The sequence below is a fragment of the Dermochelys coriacea genome, chromosome 1, assembly GCF_009764565.3.
Source record: "Dermochelys coriacea isolate rDerCor1 chromosome 1, rDerCor1.pri.v4, whole genome shotgun sequence".
Taxonomy (NCBI): domain Eukaryota; kingdom Metazoa; phylum Chordata; order Testudines; family Dermochelyidae; genus Dermochelys; species Dermochelys coriacea.
This window is the reverse complement of record NC_050068.2, coordinates 98,269,393-98,293,088: the sequence shown is the minus strand read 5'-3', so window position 1 is coordinate 98,293,088 and position 23,696 is coordinate 98,269,393. Positions and strand designations below refer to the sequence as shown.

At 40.8% G+C, this 23,696-nt stretch overlaps 1 protein-coding gene across 3 annotated transcripts in view; it reads right to left on the bottom strand.

The window, feature by feature from the left end:
- IPO5 (importin 5) overlaps positions 1-23,696 on the bottom strand; it is an 83,730-nt gene that overhangs the window by 43,037 nt on the left and 16,997 nt on the right. For all 3 annotated transcript variants that reach the window (XM_038394970.2, XM_043504701.1, XM_043504700.1), the window contains exons 5-18: positions 23,376-23,472; positions 22,664-22,768; positions 17,242-17,364; positions 17,047-17,167; positions 13,489-13,576; positions 12,784-12,890; positions 10,189-10,313; positions 10,011-10,100; positions 9,761-9,934; positions 9,224-9,442; positions 7,612-7,695; positions 1,822-1,954; positions 1,608-1,729; positions 870-966 (exon numbers count right to left, since the gene is read on the bottom strand). In XM_038394970.2, the coding sequence (XP_038250898.1) occupies positions 870-966; positions 1,608-1,729; positions 1,822-1,954; positions 7,612-7,695; positions 9,224-9,442; positions 9,761-9,934; positions 10,011-10,100; positions 10,189-10,313; positions 12,784-12,890; positions 13,489-13,576; positions 17,047-17,167; positions 17,242-17,364; positions 22,664-22,768; positions 23,376-23,472 (1,685 nt within the window). The remainder of the gene's footprint in view (positions 1-869; positions 967-1,607; positions 1,730-1,821; positions 1,955-7,611; positions 7,696-9,223; positions 9,443-9,760; positions 9,935-10,010; positions 10,101-10,188; positions 10,314-12,783; positions 12,891-13,488; positions 13,577-17,046; positions 17,168-17,241; positions 17,365-22,663; positions 22,769-23,375; positions 23,473-23,696) is intronic.

Below are 23,696 nucleotides of genomic sequence, written 5' to 3'. Positions count from 1 at the left end.
AGAGCTGGAGGCAGACACATTTAGGGACAGTCAGTGCTGCTTTTTAGTTGGACGAACTAGATGCAGAGGCGAGTGCGTACTGTAAGATTAGGAAGTTAAGACAAACTAATTTGCATACATACTGAACTAGACGCCCAAGCCAATGGACAAAGAATTTAAATAATTGGTCAAAGTAGTATTTATTGCTGGACTGACATCTTGTTTGTAATGGATCAGGTTGGAGAAGTTTAAACTCCCAATTTGTAAAATACTGAAAAGTGAGGTTTGCTACAGACCAGAAGTGGGCAGACTCTGGCCCGCAGGACTGTCCTGCCCAACCCCTGAGCTACTGGCCGGGGAGGCTAGCCCAGCCCCTCCCCCACTGCAGCCTCAGCCCAAAGCACTGCTGGCGCAACACTCTGGACAGCTTGGCAGCGCAGTTGCAGAGTCACGGCCTGATCTGGTGCTCTGGGCAGTGCGGCTGTAGCACTGCCAGCCACTGGTGCTCCAGGCAGCGCGGTAAGGGGGCGGGGTTGGATAGAGGGCAGGGGAGTTCGGGACCTGTGGTCAGGGGTGTGGATAGGGCAGAGGTCCCGGGGGAGGAGGGCAGTCAGGAATGAGGAGGGGGTTGGATGGGGCAGGAGTCTGAGGGGAGCTGTCGGGGGGGGGGGAGGGGAGTGACACCCTCCCCTAACTGGCCCTCCACACAATTTTGGAAACCCAATGTGGCCCTCAGGCCAAAAAGTTTGCCCGCCCCTGCTATAGACAAATACACTGTTGAACTTACTTTTTCCATATTTATGGAAAGATGACTAGCATAGCTGAAGTTTTGAATTTTTCAGAAGTAAAACTGCTAGTTAATTTCTATTGTTTTTATATTAAAAGGATATCATCATGGAAATAGAATTTCAGCAAAGGAACCATCAGTTTTACAACTTGCTCTGTGTACTCCACAAATCCTTCTTTTAATTCCTTAGCATAGCAAACCTGAAACACAGAAGGTAATTTTAACAGTTATCAGCATTAGGGTAAAAGCATTACTACTAAAATTTTTAAACTATGAAACGTTCAAGGAGGATAGTACGCAACCAGAGTAAGGTCAGAGTTAATGGAAAAGCCACGTTAGAATGCATTTACTTACCACTTTACCATGATATTTGGAAAGAGATGGCAGAGTATATTTTTTTCACTAATGGCTGAATATTTTAGACTAAATGTGTATACTTCATGATATGTACAACTGAAAATTCTTTTTCTAGGGCTCCTTTTGCTGACATCTGAAAGGACACTTGTTACATTTGTCCCAAGGCTTAATTTTATATAAAGTTAACAGAACTTAGACTAATTTAAAAATACAGAAACTTTGTCATCTGCAGAGTTTGAAACCTAAACTGTAGCAATATGAACCTAAAAATGAAAACTATTAAAATTTGAATGCAAGCAGTAAGTTGAGGATGAATGAGTTATTTGCCCAACAAAAAAGTTTGCCCAACCACACCTTAGTACTTGCAAGAATAAATTTATTTTATAAATAATGATTCAGATTTAATAACTATTGACTTAACTATTAATTTAATTCCATAGAAAACCTAGCAAGAAGTAGCTGACCAAGATTTCCCATTACCTACCAGCATCTGGCATGCAGTTGCTTTTTCTTCAAGACCTGCAGTTTTAATTCCAAAACTTTGCTGGTCTCCTAGGTTTACAAATTCCCAACCATCATCATCACTCATATTCTCCATATCTTGGGCTGTTGTAGAAAGAAAAAAAAATAGTTATAAAAGATCTGGCAGCATTTGTAGTTCAAAGATTTTTCAAAATAAATTAATAGTTATAACCTACTGTCTAGTAGAGCTACTTCAGGTTTAATTGATGCAGTCTTCATTAAAGGCCCCATGACGACAGGAAGGTACTGCTGAAATTCTTTTCCAAGGATTTTGCACATTCTAGCCCATGCAGAGATCATGTAAGATATCTGTGAGAGCAGTTTTAAAATCACTTAAGCACACTCATTACCCTTTTCAACATGTATTAAAACAAAACAGGAGGAAATGCATTTCTATTACACTGCAGTATATAAAAAAGTGGTTAAAAGTTTATCATTGTCAGATTATTGGATCACAATTACTGAGGATATAGACAGACAAGGAAATGCTATAAATTTTGACCCTTCCCTCAAGGTGCTACACTTGAACGTCGATGGCCTAAGAGCCACAAAGCACTCTGGTTTTGAAAACATTGCCTCCTGCCACAACATTGATGTGATCTGCTTTTAGGAAAAGCATGTTAATTCATTCATTGCCAGTTAGCTACGATATCTGGTTTCAATCTCAAATTACAGCCCTCATGAAAAAAATATGGTTGAGCCACTTATGTAAGACCCAACTTACCAGTATGGAGTCTACCATCTACGACATCATAAGGCTCAACAACTTTAAAGTGGCTGGGTACCAGCCCTCTAATAATTATGGCCTACTGTATCATCACTCTAGCATCCCACTATCTATGCCAGAGACCAATAGCAACCACACAATCTGAAGCAATACAGAATCTGATCCAAGAGGAACAGACTGGATCTCTCTCAATTAACTAAATTTTCATGACCTTAACCAACCAGCCAAATTTTCACCCTACCTGCTGGAATGAGGGCTGCTCCCCCGACCTCAGTTACAGATTGCCCTCTACTAGCCACCTTCAGGGTCTTTAGAAATTCCCCCCACAGCTGCTCTGCCCCATCTTCATCCAAATAGGGGTTACCATACTTATGCTGACTACTAACCCAAGGCTATGTTGGAACTACAGAAAGGCAGACTGGAATAATTACACTAAGCTCATTGACCAAGATACATTCGATCACATATAACATTTCAATGGATCAAGCATACTCAAGGTTTACCAAAGCCATCTTTGAGGCTGCCTCCATGACCATCCCACATGGTTGCCAAAAAGCCTATGTAGCATGTCTAAGTGGGTCTGCATGTTCTTTGTCAAATAGTTAACTGACCAACATCACTAAAGCAGACAAAGATAAAATTTGAGCGGTCAATCAAGAAGAGTGGCACCACTAAAAGGAATCTCCTCAGCTGGACCAACACAAAAAACTTCCAGCCATTCTCTAGGAAAGAAATAAGAAAGGCACTAAAATAAATGAACACATGGACAGCCTACTGCTTTTGAAAACATATCAGAACTACAACGTCTTGGGAAGAAAAGCCAACACTGACTGCCCACCTTCGTGTCCCATGTCATATAGGAGAATGATACCCAAAGTATGACAAAAAGCTAAGACGACAACTTTACCAAAGCCAGGTAAAGCCCATTCTTCAGCAGCCAGTTATCATCCAATATCACTCAAGCTGTAGCTATAAACTCCTGGAGTGGATGATGCTTTAGAGAATTATGCCTATGACAGAAAAACTTTTGAATGATGGTTCCAACCAAATGGAAGCACAGTTGGACCAAATGCTAGCACTCATTATGTACAGTGAGAATGGATTTCAAGAGAAAAGTGGAGCTGTCCTTTATCATCTTACAGCAGCCTATGACACCATCTGGGACACTGGTTTGCTGTACAAAATGTCGAGTTCTTCCTAGATGGATTGTCATTGCAACTGAGCTGATTGTCTGAGGTAGATGTTTTTAGGCAGCTCTGGGCCACAAAACCAGCACCTGGATATTACAGAAGAATGGACTTCCACGAGGCTTGGTGCTGGCACCAACTTTAATGTACCCATCAATGAGCCTACCAAATACTATCTCCAGGTGGTTTATGGGCATTGATCTTGATCATGGAGATGAAAACCAAGTACATCAAAGACCATGTCAAGATGCTTCCATTTACAGCATGCTCAGAGCCAGCCTGAGCTTAAACTTTTTTGAATGGTCAGTGGTCAGCATGTGATCCAAAGCCAGTGTATCTCTCTCACACACACACACACACACACACACACACACACACACACACACACACACCTCAAAACATCAGAAGCAGAAATGTAAACTGGTAGGGTTGACCTGGAGATCTAGTATGCGAACACTGCATAACTTAGGGCTTACTCTCTGCTATTCAGCTGGAGAACTTTGTGCCCCAGTTTGGTTAAATTCCGCACACACTAAATTAACAGACATGAGAATTGTTACAGGCACATTGGAGCCAACAAAAATTTTGTGCATTACCAGTCCTAGCCAATATTTCTCCACCTGACAACCAGCATCAGAATGCAACCAACAGACTGATCACCAAGGTACAGCAAATGCCACACTTGACACTGTTCAGGAATATTTGGGATGCACCCTGCCACCAACTGTGCAACAGAAATCTTCTGGACAGTGCTGCACACTCTCGATTGAGATCAGCTCACTGAATCTGACAGAACAGAAGAAAGACTGTCACTACCAGGAACTCCCACACCACCATGCTGCATGAACAGCTACCTGACTTTGGGCTTCCATACCACCTCTGGAGCCAAGCTTACTAGGTTCAGGTGTTTCATGGTTCACTGTGCCAAGATCATCATCCTTGGGGCATCCAAGACAGCCCACTGTGCATCTGTGGAGGATGCTGCATAAATGCTGTATGGTTGCTCTTTTAGTGTTGGATTCCAGGGAAGTCTTCCCAAGATGAACACCGTTGACTCGGAGGCCAATGACTGTCTCAAGGACAAAGCTGCTTCGTCTTTTAAACCTTGTCTTGCCCACACACAATTGCTATGTTTTATTTATATATTGCCAAAGTGCACAAAATGCAGCTCAAAGCAAAAAAAAAAATCAATTTTTTGTAAGTGGTTCTGTAAAGACATAGCTGTTATACATCACCACATATGAACCTGTACCCTCAAAGCAAAGCACTGACTAGGAAATCCTTTATCTTCAACTTCCCAACCTGCTGGCTCTAGTACAGGACAGTGCCCATGCAGTGGAACCACTTTGGCCCTGAGGGCCCTCCAACAGCAAGTTTCTTTCAAAGAAAATTATGTAATTTACTGAAGTGTCAACTCCAAAAAAGGTACATGAGTAGTGATCTACTGTGTGTGTGTTTTGAGGGAACTAATTTTCAGATACACTTATGGAGAGACAAGATCCAGAAAAAAATAATCTCAAAATACAGAACATGTAACTAGGTAATATAGTGTAGCAGACCATAAAAAACAGGTACAGAATGACTCAAGGAAATCAATCAAGTTTTGCACTGAACAGTAGTTTTTTTTTTATGACATAGGAAGAACGAACCAGAGGGAATATCAAATAGATGGGGTTTAAACATAACATCTTATTAACCCAATGTCTATGAGCTAAAAACCCCCCCGCAAAACAGCTTACCTTCAATATACTGCTGGAAAGACAAAATAATCTTTTAACCCTGACAGGTGAACACAGTTTTCATGGGGGCACAGGTGCATACACAAGCTATGATGGAACCCTTCTCTTCAACTGGCATGGCCTTCTTTTAGGGAATATTTTGAAGAGCTGAACACCTTTGTCTTTGCTAGAACATCTGTGCAAATTCCCTGCCATCTCCTGTCTTGACTAACTTCCTCTTGTCCCTGTAATACCAATATTGCTCTGCTCTAATCCACCCTGAAATTTATTCTTCTCAGCAAGGCAAGATTCTGAGGTGATAGAGGCTGTGACTACATGCAGAAGCTTGCCTAGTGAGTCTTAGTTATGGATAAGTAAGGAGGCCTCAAGAGACTGGGCCCCTATCCTAAGTAGGGAAGGTCAGAGAGTTGAAGTGACAATTTTCCCTCTGCTGCAAGTTTTGAAGGGGCAAAAGTAACCTTAGTCCAGGAGTGCTTAGTGAGTGATAATGAATTCTCCAGAGGCTCAGTTGCATCAACCAAGAGAAAAAGCAGCAGTGAAAAGAGCTCAATTTCTCCTGAAACCAAATTAATTTTTAAAATACAGAGGAAAGAGGGCTTGAACTACTGTATTTTCCTACTGCTCGAGGCAGGATTTCTGGTGGGCAGAGTTTGCAGTCCTATGATTCTACATAAGCTTTTTACCAGTCCCATCTGTGCAAAGAGGAGCAGTGAGGTGGAAATTGCATGACATAAAATTGAGCTCCGAGACCCTAAGAGTAATTGAGGCTTTGCTGCTGGAACTAGCAGCTTTGAAACTAGGCTATCAGAGTTACCTTGCAGGCTCTTTTTAGTAGTACAGATTCAAGCAAGAAGAGAATCTCTTTAATGACTACCAAGAGACCTCTATAAAACAGCTGATAAGGTCAAACCAAAAAACTTGACCTGTCACTCTGTTTTGGACCCTTTTGCCCTCTTCAACTGTTTATCTAGTGTGGGTATACCAGTTTTGCTCAAACTATTTAAAAAAAAAAAAGAGTAAAATTTTAGTTTGGATTTATCTGTCCCAATGTGCAACAAGATCTGACATTGCCAAACAGAAGTGTATCCAGAAAAGTCTTAAACAGCATGGCAGTGAAGCCAGGGACCCAACTAACTTACCCAGTAGAGTAAGGGTCCACAGACTGAAAGCAGCTGTGACAGAGCTCCCCTTGTATCTCCCAAGAGTCTCTTCACAAATGGAGCCCCTCTGCTTGCTTCGATTGGCAAGCTCAGCCATAGGGAGTGGGGCAATAAATGGATGAAGGAGGTCAGAGGATGGCCAAAAAAAATAGGGTGGGAAAAAGATTTTGCTAGCTGCCGTCTCAAAATCATCCTTTAAAGCTAGGGCTACAATAGATAAGACAGTGCTGAACTGCTGCTTGCACTGCAATAGGCAGAGAATCTGGTACGAGGGTGGGAGGAAGTTAAGACCAGAGCCTCATGGAGAATTCTGAACTGCCTCAAGTATTTTTGGGTAGAGGCACCGATGAAACATATCTTGGCCTGGGAGGTCAGTAAATATGAAAATGTTTATTACAAATATCCTCAGATAGAGGGAGATGATATTTTCTTCCTGACAAGTTTTTAGTAATAGTGCTGTTGAGAAAATGCAGCACAATAAAGCTAAATTTTTTTATTCTACCACGTGCATTAACAAGTTAGTCTGCTATGGTCAAACTGCAATTATTGGTGTAGAAGTGATATGAAAAATGACCACTTAGGTTTTCAGATCTCAGGTAGGTTTTTCTGTTAGAATTTCAGTTAGAAAAAAACCAAATGACATAGGTTGAGCAATTTTATACAGAAGTTAAATACAAATGTTAATTTGTAGTCATTTTCCACAGTAAAATCACATTAAAATAGTAACTATTTACTATAAGAATATAGTGAATGGATCCAGTGCTAAAGAGACTATCCATTAGAGAGACTCATATGCTGAAGTCTGATGCTGGCACTCCATGTACCATTTCCCTCCATTTCCTGCATGGAGGAATCTGTACTGCAAGTCCAGTTTGTTAAGTCCAGTTAAGTTCCTCAGTTCTCAAATCCTTTCATTGTTAGGAATTTCACTTTTCAACCACCTCTACACTATGCAGATCCTATGCATTGCAGTAGACTTAGGAGAATGGTTCTCAGTGGCAAAAAGAGCTGAACAGGTAATTTTTTTAAAAAGCAGGTACACACTTCTATGTTGCATGGGATGCTTCAGAAATTTTCTATAAATAAAAGCAAGTGGATAAAGACATTAAATATTAGGCATCAGATATTTGTTACAAGTGAGCATCTGACATACCTGGGGGTCATCATCTTCCAGATCACTGAAGTCTGTCTGTGTCTTCAGCAACAGCTGCATCACATCTGATGCATCCTGCATAAACTAGAAATAAAATACATCTACATGTGAAGTTTTATGTCAAAACGCTTATTTCAAGTTGAGGCACATAAGTTGGTCATTGTTTTTAGAGGAATTTAATTTAAAAGCAAAAATCCCTAAAACAGTATAAGATAGCAATATTCTCCTGAGAGTTATCTTCCACTGAAGATGTGAATCTTAGCTATGGTCAAGCTCTAAGGCAGTGGTTCTCAACCTGTGACCCAATCAGTACACAGCTGTGGCTCATGTGACATCCTCAAGCATGTAACTAGGGTGGGGCAGGAGGGGTACTTGCCCCAGATGCAGAGCTAGCGGGGGTGGAAGAGGTGTGCATGCAAAAAAGGGGTGTCACAGGATCGGACCCAGCATCAGTTCTGCCAGCAGGATCATGTCCAGCAGTGTCAGGCCCCGCCCCCCAGCAGGATCAGGATCAGCAGCATCAGCAGGAGGCCAGAGTGCTCAGCGCTCCGCCCCCCGCAGAACTGTGGGTCCAGTGACTCCGATTGGAGCAAGCTCCCCAGCACTAGAACTGCAGCTGCAGGTGGGCAGGGCGGGCTGCACAGCTGAGGTAGGAGACCAGTGGGCATGGGGAGGAGGCTCAATTAGTGCATGGGGGACAGACTAGGTTGGGGGAAATAGTGGCAATCCCTGGATGGGGGGGCTAAATATTGGGGCACAGTCCATGGATAGGGCGGGGTGAGTGCTGGGAGGCAGTCCTTGGGGGGAGGAGGGGTCTGGGTGCTGAGGGCAGTTGCTCTGAGCCGGGAGGCAGTTCCTAGGTGGGGGGCTGGTGCATGGGAGAACAGTCCCTGGGTGGGGCCGGTCTGCCCTGCACATGCAACCCTGTCTTTGCCAGGTGAGCATATGAGCCAGCCCAGTGTTGGAGAGGTCTGGATGCTGGAGGTGAAGGGGGGGAAGAGAATAGTCCCTGGCTGAGGGGGCCCCCACACTGGGAAGGGTTTCCCATCTTTGTAGGCAGGCTCTGCAGCCATGCTCTCCAAGTGCTTAGCTCAGCCAGGTGCACAGCACGGAAGTGAAGGTGGCAATACTCCATGCCATGTTATCCTTATAGTAAATTCATTAATTTTAACAATTAATGTTTTGACTTATTTTGAGAATTTAAAATGTTCTTGGTAGATATTTGCCAGTGTTGAAATGAAAGGTACTATATACATTTGAATCATATTGCTGTCATATAACAAATACTAAACTTTTTTTAGATGTACATGTAGTATGTACACCCCCCCCCCCCATATATTTAGCAAAGATTAAATTGCAAGGTAGTAATCTTGGAAATACAGAATAAAAAGACCAACATGAGGCACAAAACTAAAACCATTCAAATGAAGCCAGCTGAAATATTTATTTACCTCCCCAGTTAAAGGAACTTGGAAGTATGACAGACAGCAACAAACCTGAAGGTTGAGCAATCAGTGAAGGAAAGGCAACACACTATTATGTGGAAAGGCTTTAAAAAAAAAAAAAAGATTCTCTGACTCAAAAGTTAACAGTATGCATCTCAAAGACTTACCTTTTCCTTACCAACAGCAAGCCCAATTAGGCTGATGCATTCAATAGTTTTTCCTCTTAAAAGTCTAAGCTCCTTCTGTACAGCATTCTCAACAATGTGTTTGAGAGAGGGCATAAATAAGTCATAGTAGGGAACAAATTTCTCCTCTGCTGTATCTGCAACTGATGCAATGGAAGTCACAACTTGTTCCAAAACCAGCTTAGTGCCTTTCTGTATTAACTTTGGGATTAAAAAAACAAAAACAAAAACAAAAGATTGTCTGTCTCTAAAACTTACCACCACTTAAATTTTATTTGAAAATTGCATCCCGTCTCCAAATATGGCTTTTGTACAGATAATTTTGATAAAATATTGTTATAGTCTAAATATCACTATTTACAACATTCAGTTTTTGATACTGAATGCGAATTTATTATCAGCTGTTTTACAAGAGTCAAATAATTACTGTAGGATAATAAATGGGGTTTGCAAACTTGACAGAAGACTTTAGTAAAGCAATAAAAAAAAGAAACCCCAAAATCATTAAGCATATTATACCTCCTGCAATTTAATCACCATGGTGGAATGAAGATGCTTCACTAGATTATCCAGATATGGAATAAGCAGTGATTTCGGACAATCTTCAGTAAAGTTAATGAGTGCAGCAGCTGCATGAGCCTGAACACGCTGGTTGCCTTGATCTTCCATGGTTTGCAGAAGAGCTGCAATTACCTACAACAGAATAGTTTATGTTCAAAACAAGTTTCCGAATGGAACAAAAATTTATCTTGGATTGTCTATTACTTGCCTTCTCATGGAATTTCTTTTGGAAACCAGGGGCAAAGTCTGTAGCCATTTGTCCAACTGCATTACAGGCTGCATATCTCACTCTTGGATGCTGAAATAAGGTTCCCTTCAAATAGTAAGTGTTTATAAAAGCAGAAGCTAAATGACAAATTTTGATCAATCAACTGCATTAAACTTACAGGATCCTGGAGGAAAAGTAAAACGAAGTTAACTATCTCATTTAGAATTCCCTCCATCTGTTGATGACAACCTTCTCCAATAGCTGACAGGGCCATCAAACCAGCATGCCTGTATTTCCAATCAGCTGTGTAAGAAGACATTACATGGAAAATAAGGTATCCATTTTGGAAAATAGGGAAAGACAGGAATACAGAAGGTCTCATTTTAAAATTGTAAAAGAACAGGTCTGGATACTTAATCTATGTATGTCAGAACTGCTCCCTCCCCACCCCTGCATGTACCCAGACATCCTTTTCTTCTGGCTAGTTTAAGGAAATGGGGGACAAACCCTTCTGCCCAAAACTGAACACAGAAATTCTAAGCTATTGATGCCTCATTCCTAGTGCTAATGTCTTGAAATAGCCTACTTAAATAAGTCAACTAGGAAAGTTTCAGGAAAAGACATTTTCCATTTTGCTACCAGTGATTTCCATACCCTTGTGCTTGCCCCTCTTCTTCAGTGTTTGAAAAAACGAAAAACAAAATGTAGGTAAGAGAACTGAACATTCCAATTTAAAGATGAAAGAATCCCCACCTCCTCCCACACAAATTTCTAATGTTGTCATGTCAAAATCTAAAGGATAATGTAAATATAGTAATTGTGTAGTACCAACCCACAACTCACAGAATTGCCCTAAACAGTCACAAAATAAAAGTTTCAAACTCTTGCAAACTTAACCAATATACCACCACGGATTGGCATCCTACTTGCATCTTGCTTCATTATAAGTGAAAGATATTCTGATTTGCATCCGACAGCTAGGCTAGAAAGTGCCAGTTCTGACAGTGGATGCTGGGAAGCAGCAGTTACAGTGCTTCTATTTTGGCTGCTGCTCAAGTTCACTGCTTTTTCCTAATTCATTAAGATCGCATTGTGCCTCTTCCTTCCAACTTGCTGCTATTAGAATGCATGCCTGCATGCACGCATTCTTGTGATGCCTGTAGAGATACCTAAAGCCTGTTGGGGCTCATATTCTTGCATTCCACCCCCTGAGGGGAAAACTTGCAACCTTTAATTTATGCAAGGAGGGTTTGAGGGGAAAAAAAGACTGGAATATGACCTCTAAAAAAAAAAAAGAGGAAAAAATTCTTAGTTCATCTTTAACAATTGATTAAATAAGGTATTGTGTTTGAAGTTTTAACCAGAAAACCTTACAGTCTCTCTCCTCTATTCCCTGCCTGTAAAAAGCTCTCCCCTCCTATTATACTACTTCACCAAATGCCACTTCACCAAATAAATATTGCAACAGGTTCTCCTTCCCAGCAGAGCACGCGCCTCATGCGCCTCACCTCTCACTATCGCTCAACCCAGATTGCAGCATCCTTGCTCAAAGGAAGGATCAGGGCACACTGACTGGCAAGTCAGGTGATAATGAGCGCTTCCAACTCTTATGAGATGCATCCCCCAACCTCCAAGGGTCTACATAAAGACTCTAGGTACCTGCCAGTTCTGAAGGTATTGAACATCAAAGGATTAATCAATTTCCAAAGCATCCAAGTAGTTTTCTACAACGAATAACTTTCATTTCAGAAATTAAACAGCACAAGAAGGCTGCTAGTGGTTTGTGACTTGCCTTCTTCAACCCATATGCCTGGCTGTCCATATCAAATTCAGCATGCCTTCTAGGGTGCAATAAACCCAAATGTGCAAAATATGATTCAACAAGCAATCCTGTTGCACAAACATACATTAGGATACTTGGAGGTGAGGAGAAGATAGATGGCTGGCCAGGGTGTATGGAGGACCCATACTACTATAAGGTGGATCAGTATGGCAAAACCCAACCTGTCCACCATAGTGGTTACTACTGTATTTCAGTGTGTGATTTGTTCTTATCCATGTATGAGCGCTGCACCTTAATGTGTTTTTTAAAAAAATCAGTGTGATTTTAATGCTTGTGAAAAAAATAGTATTGAGACTCCTGCAGACTAGAGTTCTGTAAAGTTAGAGGACTGGAGTTTACGCTGCCTCACAATGCCTTAGCACAACGCCTGAACTCTAACTTGGAGGGACAGTCTCTAAAAAGATGAAGTCGGTATCCAACATAATCCTAGATATTGTCTGCAGAGGATGCCAGAAGTGTCAATTACCAATTGTGACAATCTGTAGCACATTTATCTAGTCAAACTCATTCTCAATGTTCTACTGAATTAGTTGGAAATTTCATACTGCTCATATGCAGCTGGTATTTCTAGAACTCAAGTCCTATCTAAACCAAAATTCTTCAATGTGGCAGACATTTTCCCTCATTTATGACAAAATCCAGAGAAAGTCTGAAGTTTTAAAGGGAAGCTGTTTGAGTTACTTCACTACTTTTAATAAAATAGCTCCTCTATGCTTGACCACCGAAAACAGAACACATACATCATATTTTAGATAAATTTTTGAAATTCCACTTTGGATAAAGAATAAATTACAAGTCTATCTATATAGTTTATATGCACCTAATTATCCTTTTGGATTATTAATAACAGGAACCGCTACATAGCTGAACAGGCCTTTACAAAAATAATTGTATAAGCTAAGACTCTAAAACAATGCATCAGTTACTTACGATTCTGGAGCATTTGCATAATATGTTCTTTAATCATAGGCAGAACAAGTTTCCCTCCAAGGCCACATGCCATTCTGTCCAATGCACTCTCACCAGCAACTGCATTGCTAAGATTAGTGTTTAAAAAAAATTTTATGATTAATTCAAAGTCTAGGGTAAAAAGTCAACAGGTCCAACAGTTCATTCGAAAAGTGTATTTCCTCATACACTTTTTCCATCTCTGAATGTGAATGATCCCTGCAAGCAAATAAAGTTTAAGTTTGAATCTGAAAGATACAAATGCTTATATTTGGAGTCTCAGTTATAAAGAAAGATTTATTTATAATCCAAAGTTTGTTATTCAGTGACACACACACACACACACACACACACCCACCCACCCCCACTTCTGCTCACCCTCCCCTTTAGCATTGTTCCTGTCCAAGAATAAAATGCTTCTGATCCTTTTCCTTCAGGCACCAGTAATGTAATTCTAGACCTCAATTATTTTCTGCCATTTGTGCTGCCATCTTATATCACAAGGCTTCTATTTTCACTTCCACTATCTGTGAAAAGTAGAAATGTGTGTGCTGCTGCTCAGAGTGGTGGACAGGCAGAGTGTGGGAGTGCAGGATGCAAACAAACTGCATCCCCTTCTTGCAAACACCCAGGTCATCTGTATGCTATAGGGTTTCTTTTAACTGAGACAGCTGGTTTGTCAAATACCTGTCAAAATCATCATCTTCAAGCTCATCTGCATTTGCCCAATCTTCATCTTCTTCTAAATCAACCATCATTGCTAACATCTGAGGAACTAAACACAAAATGAAAACCTGATAGTCATCCCAATTAAATTACAGTATACTAAAGTAATGTTTACTCTATAGCTCTAAATGAGTTTAGGAGAGGACGTTCAGAACATTTTGCTTCACATGCAATAAAAATAATGGAATGGAAATTAGGAATACCCTTTCATCACCAAAAATAAATTACAACAGTTCTTCTGAAAAATTTTAAATTTGCAAAGATCAATTTGATAAAGTAAAGGCTGCCAACATTCATTTGAAAGGTTTAGCAATATTTGACAAACATGGCATTAGAGTTAGGATGTGCTTTGACTAATTTATAGAAGCTTTGACAAGGAATCCTCCAAATTTTGGCTGATAAAGTCTGATGACTGACTACAGAAGACTATTTCCCAGTTTTCCTGCTCTCCATTATGAGCTCTTGGTGCACAGACAATATACCTGGCATAAATGAAAACTTAAAAAACCCCAAAACACTAGTAACTGATATATGGCAAACAGACCAGTAAGTAATTCTCAATGGCTGTACATATTTAGAGGGACACAGGCCTAATCTTCATCTTGACAACCTGATTACCCGTTTTGGATTGCAAGCGTGTAGTCCTTCTGTTCTGCCTTGTCTTCTTTTTAAAGAAAGATATAAGCCCTTTAGAAATGGGATTTTCCCACTGAAAGTACCTTAGAACTTTCAGAAGAGCTCAAGATATGAAGAACCTTGGACATTTAATCCATCACCTGTCAACTTCCCCTTCCCTGCATTTGAAAAATGAAAGTTTACTCTGTAAATATGGAACCTTAGGTTTTAATTACACCCTCATCACCATAGTATCCAAGTGTCTTCCATTAAACAACATGACTAACTTCTGTCACTTGTTGTTCTGCCTCAGGATAATTGTATACGCAGTGTAATATCTGGTAGGGTTTTTATTTGTTTTTACACGATGTACATGTGGCTATATGTTTATATTAGAGAAGACAAGAAATGTGCCTCGCAATTTGAATAAGAGGTAGTATAGGTCTGTGGGGACTTCTGCCCTGAGGGCTATCAAACTAGGGGGTACAGAGGAACCTTTGGGAGGGGGGTCTAATGGAGGCAGGGAGGGAGCACCACCCACACCTTCCCTGCCCCCAGCTCTGCTCCAGTCACACCCACAGCCACGTCCCTTGCTCCCGGCCCTGCTCCCAGCCTCGGCTCTGTTCCCTGGCTAGGACTAAGGCTAGGGCAGGAGGCCCAGCTGTTGGCCCCCACCGCAGTCGACTGCAGTTCCGCTACAGTCTCTGGCCATGGCTCCAGCTCCACTCCCAGCCCCAGACTCACCCCCAGCTGCAGCCCCAGCCTTGGCCTCCTTAATCCCTGGCTGCGTCTCCCTCCTTCTCCCACCAAGCCCCAGCGGGGTGGGGATGGGGTAAGGGAGGGCACAACCCTCAAAAGTTCGGGGACCACTGCCTTAGGGAGTTATAGTCTTAGACCAGTAACTGAGAAAGCTCTCTTGCAACAACTATCATCACTCATGGTAAAAAAATTCCATTGTGCCTGAGGAGCAGTTTTCAGCCACAGTCCTCATCCTGGAGCTTTGCCATTTTTTTTTTTTTTTTTTTTTTAAGAAAGGCTGGGCCCAGGTCATCACATGCCTTGAAGATAATGTCCATGACCTTAAACTTTACTTTATATTGTACGGAAGCCAGGATAGAACACAAAACTTGTTTCATGTGCTCACAGTAGCCTGTGTTGCTGAGGAAGTATGCTGTGGCATTCCATACTAGCTGGTGTTTCGTAAGACTGATAGCTTTATACTGAGCTATATACAGGGGAGATGATGCAGGAGCGTACAACCAAGGCTAGGTCATCATCCACCAGGATGGGACAGTGTCCTAGCCAACTGAATTACAAGAGAACTTGACATAACTCACAGCCATCCTGTGTACTTAGCGCCACGAGCTGGAAGCAAGGACACCACGTACGAATAATTCATCCTTGCTTAGGCAGACAAGACAGCAGCACAAACTGCAGTGTGTTACTAACAGGACAGTTTCAATAAAAGGACAGAATCATGACAAGGGGTAGAGAGGAAGTGGGAAAAACAGACCTAGATTTGGGTATCTGCATTTTTAAATTTCTTGCTGAAGTTACTTGGCTGATAAATAGAATAATGAATTATTATTCTCACTTGCTAGGGAGATTGTTTAGCCTATTATGAGTTATGTGCTTGGTCTAAAGAGAACCTATATAAAGTTTAGTTAGAGAGTACTTTGGAGAAGCTTGGGAACAGTCTAAGAAGATTTCTATGAGCTAGGAGACTGACACCTAACTACCCAGTAGCTAGAAGAAAGGTTGGGCACCTTTAAAGGTTGGGTTTAAAACATGTAAGCCTACTGAGAACAGTAGCATTTAATATAAAGGACTCCTGAAAAACACCTCTATAAAAGGCTTGCTTTTCATGCACACGCTATGTAGAAGTCTTTGATCTCCACAGTTTTGTTCTTCTAGATATACAGGTAAAGATAAACAATCCTAATTTTTTACTGTCTTCCTAGATGATTAACATTTCTTAAACAGTATGAGCATAAAGCAGCACTTTTCCAACTTGCAGGAGAATGAAATAGCAAGTTGCCTTTATGTAATTTCCGGGGACTTAGCATATGGTGAACCAAAGTCTATTCAACTATCACTGTGTGGGGGTGGGGGGAGAAGGAGGAAAAAAAAAAAATCTCAGAGCTTGGCTTATTTCAGTGCCCTGTCTGCTCACAAAAGAATCTGACAGGTGGAGCAATATGCATTTAGTTATGTATATAAAATAGTACTCTGTTGTTGGGTTGTCCAGCTGAGAAAATTATTTTTAGTGTCCAAAAGTGTGTGCCATGCTTTAGAAAGGCACAGTGCCTGTCCTGGAGAGTTTACAATCTACATTTTAATCAGTATTTTGGATCGAAACTTAACCCCATATTTAAGCGTCTGAATAAACTGCTTTATTTTCAAAGATGCAGCATAACAACAGCTCCCACTAACATTAAGTGGGTGTCAGGGGCCCTTAGCACTTGGAAAAATGAGGCCACTTAGGTGCCTAAACAGAAATTTTTAATTTAGGACTTTAATAGTTGGGTGTCCACAGCTGGGTTTGTATAGTGCTAGAGATCGGACTGTATCTAGTGACAGTTAAGTAAAAACACATCAAATGCTTTCCCAATATCACTTTCCCTATAAGCATTTGCTCTAGTTGCTATAGAAGTGTTATGCAGCTGCAGACTGGAGGAGTTTACAAAATCATGAGTGAGAAGGCAAAACAGCTCAAAATTGCCAAGAAGTGGCCTTCACTAGAAAGTTTTCGGAAACTGATTTAGGGGCTTGCAGATATTGATAACTGTTTTGCAATATTGAAAGTCTAGCGAGGTTATTGTGCTAGTTAACACGGAGGACATTAGTTTAACATTTTAAAAAGGAGGCAAGTTATTTAATAGATAACAGGAGTATTTTACTTACTAGCTTGTGCAACAATGTTGGTATGTCTTCTCAGCATAGCAGCAGCAGTTTCTGATAGCGTCACTATTACTTCCAGGGCCAGTTGACGCTGCATGTTATTGAGGTTGGTGTCTCCGCATAACTGCAAGTATTAAAGCTCAACGGTTAGACCAGTCTAACAAATGAAAATTTGCTCTTTGTAATTTCCAGATTTACCTTTAGGCTTAGTTGTAATGTTGGTTCTAAATGTGGACGTAAATATTTCGGAACAGTATCTGCAATCTCTACAAGGGATTTTAGAACGGAGTCATCATTTTGGTAACAGGAATCATTTACAGCCTATAAAAAAAAATTAGGATGAAATTAAAATATTGCTTTTTACTGATGCTACAAAAATACTGGATTATGAAGAGATGAATTCAGGCTGTTTATTGGCATTAAAGATTATGGGGTCTATTTTTTCTGTGTGTGACTAGTTCCCACTGGTGTTAATATAAACAGAGCCAACGTGATGGGGGGAGACAGACACTTAACTTCATAAAATCAAATCATAACAGCAAGTCAGTAGTGCTCAAATGGTAAAAGTTGCATTTTAGCAGTTTAACAGGTATAACTCCCAAAAAGCATGTCTAATACTTCATACGTCTTACTCACTAACTAGTAACTGAAGGTAATCCACAAAGAAAAAAAAACAAATTCATGCTCATTTTGTTTCTCTGTTGTATAAATGCAGTCAAAGTTAAAAAAACCCACCACCTTAGCTATACCAAGCATATCAAGTTTATTCTTCCTTGCTTTTGCTGGAGAAGCTGGAACTAGAATGGGACCTTTGTTAGCCCTCAACTGAAGGGCATGGGAATGGAAAATTTATTCAATTTTTTGTAAAGGTATCCTACTAACTAGCAACTGTCTGAAGTTGTATGTTAAAAATTATTTAAAGTTTAACTAAAACTTCCTTGCCTTTTAATTGGTTAGACAGTGTTCTCTTGATACCGTAGTCATATTTAGGGCTGCCTTCCAGGAAAAATAGGGCAATATGATCTGAATTTCTAAGGTAAACAAGTCTTTTACTCTTTTTAGCCTAAAAAGGGCACTTTTGTTCCTTTGGCAGTCACCTCTTTTAGGTATAAAAAATATTTATTTGTATCACTATTAACCAGATTTTGTTCTTTATCTCAAAAGTATAGTTTAAAGCAAACAAGTTACAAACTGTATTTGGTTCTTCAATTTATAATACAATATTGCTTTTCAATATCATTAGCATCACAGTGGTTTAATCTCCATCATGGAAGATACTGCTTAGTCAAGACATGTCATCCTTATACTAGTTAGTACATTCTACCTGCTCTATCCTGGCACTTGTATAACGTATACAAGGATTTTTCAGTGTTTAAGTTCTACTTGTCTATCCACTACAAGTGTGAGCCGCTGTACAGCAAAAAGTCAATATTTTCAAACCTGGGTATCCAAAGTCACATGCCCAAATTCATATTCTGCATTAAATATAAATAGGCTAGTTAGTTTTCAGAAGTACTGAGCACCCAAATCACTGAAGTCAGGTGGAGGTGCAGGTGCTTTGTTTCCTTTGAAAGTCAGGGTTCTTGTATTTAGTAGCTCATCTCTGAATTAAGAAACTGAACTTTAGATATCAAGGCTTGAAAAAAGTCTGGTTTAAAGGCCTAACTGGTCAACCAGAACGCAACACTCGTGTCCAAAGCCAAGCTTTAAATCATGGTTGTAACATTTCGTATCCTTCCCACTAACCAATCAGTAGAATGAACTTCAACAGCCGCAGAATTCTTTTCCAACTGCCTCCAAAGGTCACCCACAATTATCCCAACACTTCTCATCTCCTATTTATAACCAGAGATCTACATATTCTGTTTACCATAGCCATAGAATCCATCCTTACCATAAACTGTGGACTAGAATCAGTTTTCAGTTACAAATATGTAAGCCATCCCTTAAGGTTGCAAAGAAAATCTTGAAATCATGAACCACATGCAATTAATATAGCGTTAACTGAATCTTGAGAAGATCTCAAATTGAAGCTCTGAGGGGTAACTGCACACATGCATCCAAATAGGCTGTTTGCCATATTTAGTTTTCAGACCTATCTGTGCCTATATTAACTATTTTACTGCTTAACATTTTAGTATGAACAGGGTGATTATCCCACAATTCCCTCTTTCTAGCTGCCAAACGCTCAAATTATATCATACTCCGCTACTAAAACAATTATGTATTGTCAAAACAAAGTTTGTCAGACAAATTCTAGAGAGTAAAAAACTGATTTCAGTATCAAACAGGTGCTCCTGTATTTATTTCCACAGTTAAAATACATTCAATTTTTCATTTAAATGAAGCTGCTACAGAATTTCCAGTGTGCTGCAGAAGGTGGGAATCTTGGCAGAAAATTTAGGTTCAGCTTATCAGAGTAAAGGAGGCTATGTTTATAGCTTCCACTGCCTCCAGCAACAAGCCATCCTCCTGACCCTAGCAACAAAGGTTACCTTAATGTTCTTAATCTACTCTGAACTGCACTATGCAATATGAATGGCATGAAACTCACTATGGCTGCTACAAACACTGTACCAAACGAACATGCTATTACCTGCTTCCTTTTATAAAACCATCTGTACCCCACAATACCTGCCCAAGTAGAGCTCAAACTACCCAACTTATCTTTTCCCAAAATTCTTGCACAACTTTATCCCTTTCAAAACAAACATAAGCCAGCTTGAATCATAGGCGAGTTTCTACTCTGATCCTCTAGAGCTAGAAGGGACCAAAAGAACATTTGGTTTGACCTGTGTATCACAAGCCATTGAATTTTACCCAGTTAATCCTGTACTGAGCCCCAAAGCATCTGTTTGGCTAAAGCATATTTTCTAGGCATCCAGTCTTGATTTAAGACTTCAAAGACAGAATCCACCATTTCCCTTCATATTTTGTTCTAATGGCTAATTTCTTTCACTGTTAAGTGACATTTCTAATTTGAACGCGTCTGGTTACAGCTTTTAGCCATTGGCTCTTGTTATGCCTCTCTGCACTAGGCTAAAGAGCTCTTTATACCTGGTATTTTCTCTCAAAGGTTTTTCCTGTACAAATCAAGTCCTCTCTCAAGCTTATTAAATTAAACAGAATGAGCTCCTTAAGTATCACTGTAAGAAATTTTTTTCCCCCAAGCTCACAAGTCATTTTTATGGCTCTTTTCTGAACCCTCTCCACTTTTTCAACATCCTCTTAAAAATATGGACATCAGAACTGGATACAGTATTCCAGTATCAATTTCCCTGCTCCAACTCACTACTCCCCTATTTATACATCCAAGGATTACATTAGCCTTTTTTGCCACAACCTTGCATTAGAAGCTCATATTCAGTTCCTTTTCTGCTATGACCCCTAAATCTTTTCCAGAGTCACTGCTTTCTAGTATATACTCCCACTCCTTGTTCCTACATGCATGACCTTGCACTTGGCTGTATTAAATATTTTGTATAAAATTGGACAACCTTGCCCAGTGATCCAGGTTGCTCAGTATGACAGCCTTATCCTCATTTATCACTCAATCTGTGAGCCATCAGCGAATGTTATTCATATTTTCTTCCAGATAAATGAAAGTCAAACAGCATTGGGCCTAGAACCAATTCTTGCAACATCCCATGAGGAACACACCCATTTGATGACAATTCCTATTGCCAATTAGTTTGAGATGGTCCATTAGCAATTCATTTAGTGTATACTTTGATGTTGCATAGTTCTAAGGGTTTTTTAAAATCAGGATGTTCCACAATATTAAGTAAAACATCTTACAAAAGTCTATATATTAACCAAACTTGTAATCTCATCAAAAAGTGAAATCAGGTTTGACAAACCTATTTCCCATAAATTCATGTTGATTAGCATTAATTATATTCTCAACATTTACTTCTTTGTTCACTGAATACCAGGTCAGAGTTTTCATTATTTTGCCTGCGATTGATGTTAGGCTAACGGGCCTATGACTACCTCGGTTATCGTGCCTGCCCTTTTTGAATAACGGAAAACATTAGTACTTTTCCTGTCTTCTGGAATTTCCTAGATTTCCAAGATTTATTAAAAATGATCCCTGGGCCAGAGATCTCTCCAGCCAACTCTAAGTGTTCAAGTTATCTGAACCTGGTGATTTAAAAATATTAATCCTTAGCAGATGTTTAACATCCTGCTTTACTATTTACAATTTCATAATCTGGCATTTTCTTATAATATACGATTGAGCATAGGTCTTTAAAGATGTACACCAGCAAAGACTCTACTATAAAGTGATTTCATTCATTTTTACTGCTCAAATGTTACCATAACATTTAAGATATCAACCATTAAAATAAACTGATTTTCCATAGAAATTTAGTTATAAAGATGAAGTGTTTTATCTTAGACCCTATTTATTATTTGTGTTACAAAAGCACCAAACATGTACTTGAGGGTGGGCAAACAATGAAAGTCTCTGTGCCAAAGTTTACAATTTCAGGCTATGTCAGCATAATTTATGTCGCTCAGGGTGTGAATCAATCAAAGCCAAGCGATGCAAGTTACACTGACATAAGCACTGGTGTGGACAGTGCTACGTCGGCAGCTTCTCCTGCCAACGTAGCTACCGCCACTCGCGGAGGTGGTTTTATTATGCCAACGGGAGAACTCTCTCTTATCAGCATAGAATGTCTTCACTAGATGCGCTGCATCGATGTGGCTGTGCCGCTGCAGCACTGTATGTGTAGACGTGCCTTATGTAAACAAAAAAAGGGCTAGGAAAGAGAAAGCGATTTGGCACACATGATCAACGTGGAAGAATTCACATGCCACTAAGGCAGAGGTGGGCAAACTACATCCCAAGGACCACATCTGGCCCATATAACCCTCCTGCCTGGCCCCTGAGCTCCTGGCCCAGGAGGCTAGCCCCCAGCCCCTCCCCTGCTGTTCCCCCTCCCCCTGCAGCATCAGCTCACTGTGCCACCGGTGCAACACTCTGGGCGGCCAGGCAGTGCAGCTGCAGAGCCATGGCCTGATCTGGTGCTCTCAGCAGCGTGGCTGTAACTCCACCAGCCACCAATGCTCCAGGCACCGAGGTAAGGGGGCGGGGTGTTGGATAGAGGGCAGGGGAGTTCAGGGTGATGGTTGGGGGCAGGGTGTGGATAGAGAGCGGGGTGGTCAGAGGGTGGGGATCAAGGGGGTTGAATGGGGGCAGCGGTTCCAGGGGGGTAGTCAGGAAAGAGAGGGAGGGTTGGATGGGGTGGTGGCAGGGAGAAGGGGTGGTTGGATGGGGCAGGGGTCCTGGGCATCAGGAATGAGAGGAGGGGTTGGATGGGGCGGCAGGGAGTCCAGGGCAGTCAGGGGACAGGAGGTGGTGGATGGGACGGGGGGGCGGGCTGTCGGGGGAGAGAAGCAGAAGGGTTGGATAGGGGTCAGGGGCCAGGTCACGCCTGGCTGTCTGGAGAGGCAAAGCCTCCCCTAACTGGCCCTCCATACAATTTTGGAAACCCGATGTGTCCTTCAGGACAAAAAGTTTGCCTGCCCCACACTAAGGAGTTTACAAATCAATGGCTTATGCTTAGCAAATATAGGTGGCATGACAAGACACCTTCTGCGTGGTTCTTACCTGCAAGATTCCAGGTAGCAAGTCTGCAAAATGTTTCAGAAGAGGAAGATTATGCTCATTAGCAAGTACAAATGCAGCTGCAGCCCTTGCAGACAGCATCCTAACCTAGAGGGAAGGGGGAGAAAGGCTGTTTCAGGCAAAGGTTAGAGTTTGTAATGGTAGAGACATTTGAGTGCTTTCATATTTGATACGGTTTTTAAACTAACTGCTAATATGCCACAATAGAGCCATTTTAGATTCACTTTTAGTTTGAAAATATATCCACTTGGAAAAGTTTATGATGTTTTTCACCAAGGACTTCAATAAACTCATTCATCAGAAATCTTGCCACAAACACTCTCTCCTTCATTACTGTATTATCTGATCATCTTTATCCCTGTGAGGTGGTACTATTCACCATTTTTACAGATAGGGAACTGAAAGACAAAGGGTAAAATTTTTAAAACCCAAGTAAGTGACGTAGTAGGCTAAGTTCCATTTTAAAATGACATAGGCACTTAAGAAGCAAGTCTGAAGGTAAGTGAATCTGACTTACTTCCAACATGACTTAGGCACTTTTGAAAACGTTACCCCTCTGGGACTTGCTCAGGGTCAGAAAGGAAATGGCAGAACCCCAGAACCGAACCCCAGGTCCAGAGTCCTAAACTAGCACCCTAATTATGGGATCATCCTCCCCTCTTATGATTTTATAAAAGGAGAACATGTGTATTACCGTTGGATGCTCCTGATCTTGCATACATTGAACCAACATCCGCTTAATGACCTCTAAATAGTGTTGTTGTTGATTCCCAAAAATCCCAGGAAAGTTCCTAAAGATGACGAACAACACCTGCATTAACCCATTTTAGATAGGTTTAAGACCTTAACAGACTGCAAATGAATATTTAATATATACTTAAAATCAGTAACAAATACCCTACCCTCTTTTCTTGGTCTCAAGTAAAATGCCATATGCCAGAATATAAACAGGATGCATAATCAGTTGTAAACTATTACAGTTTCTCCTATCTTGCATTTCTTACAAGCATTTGAT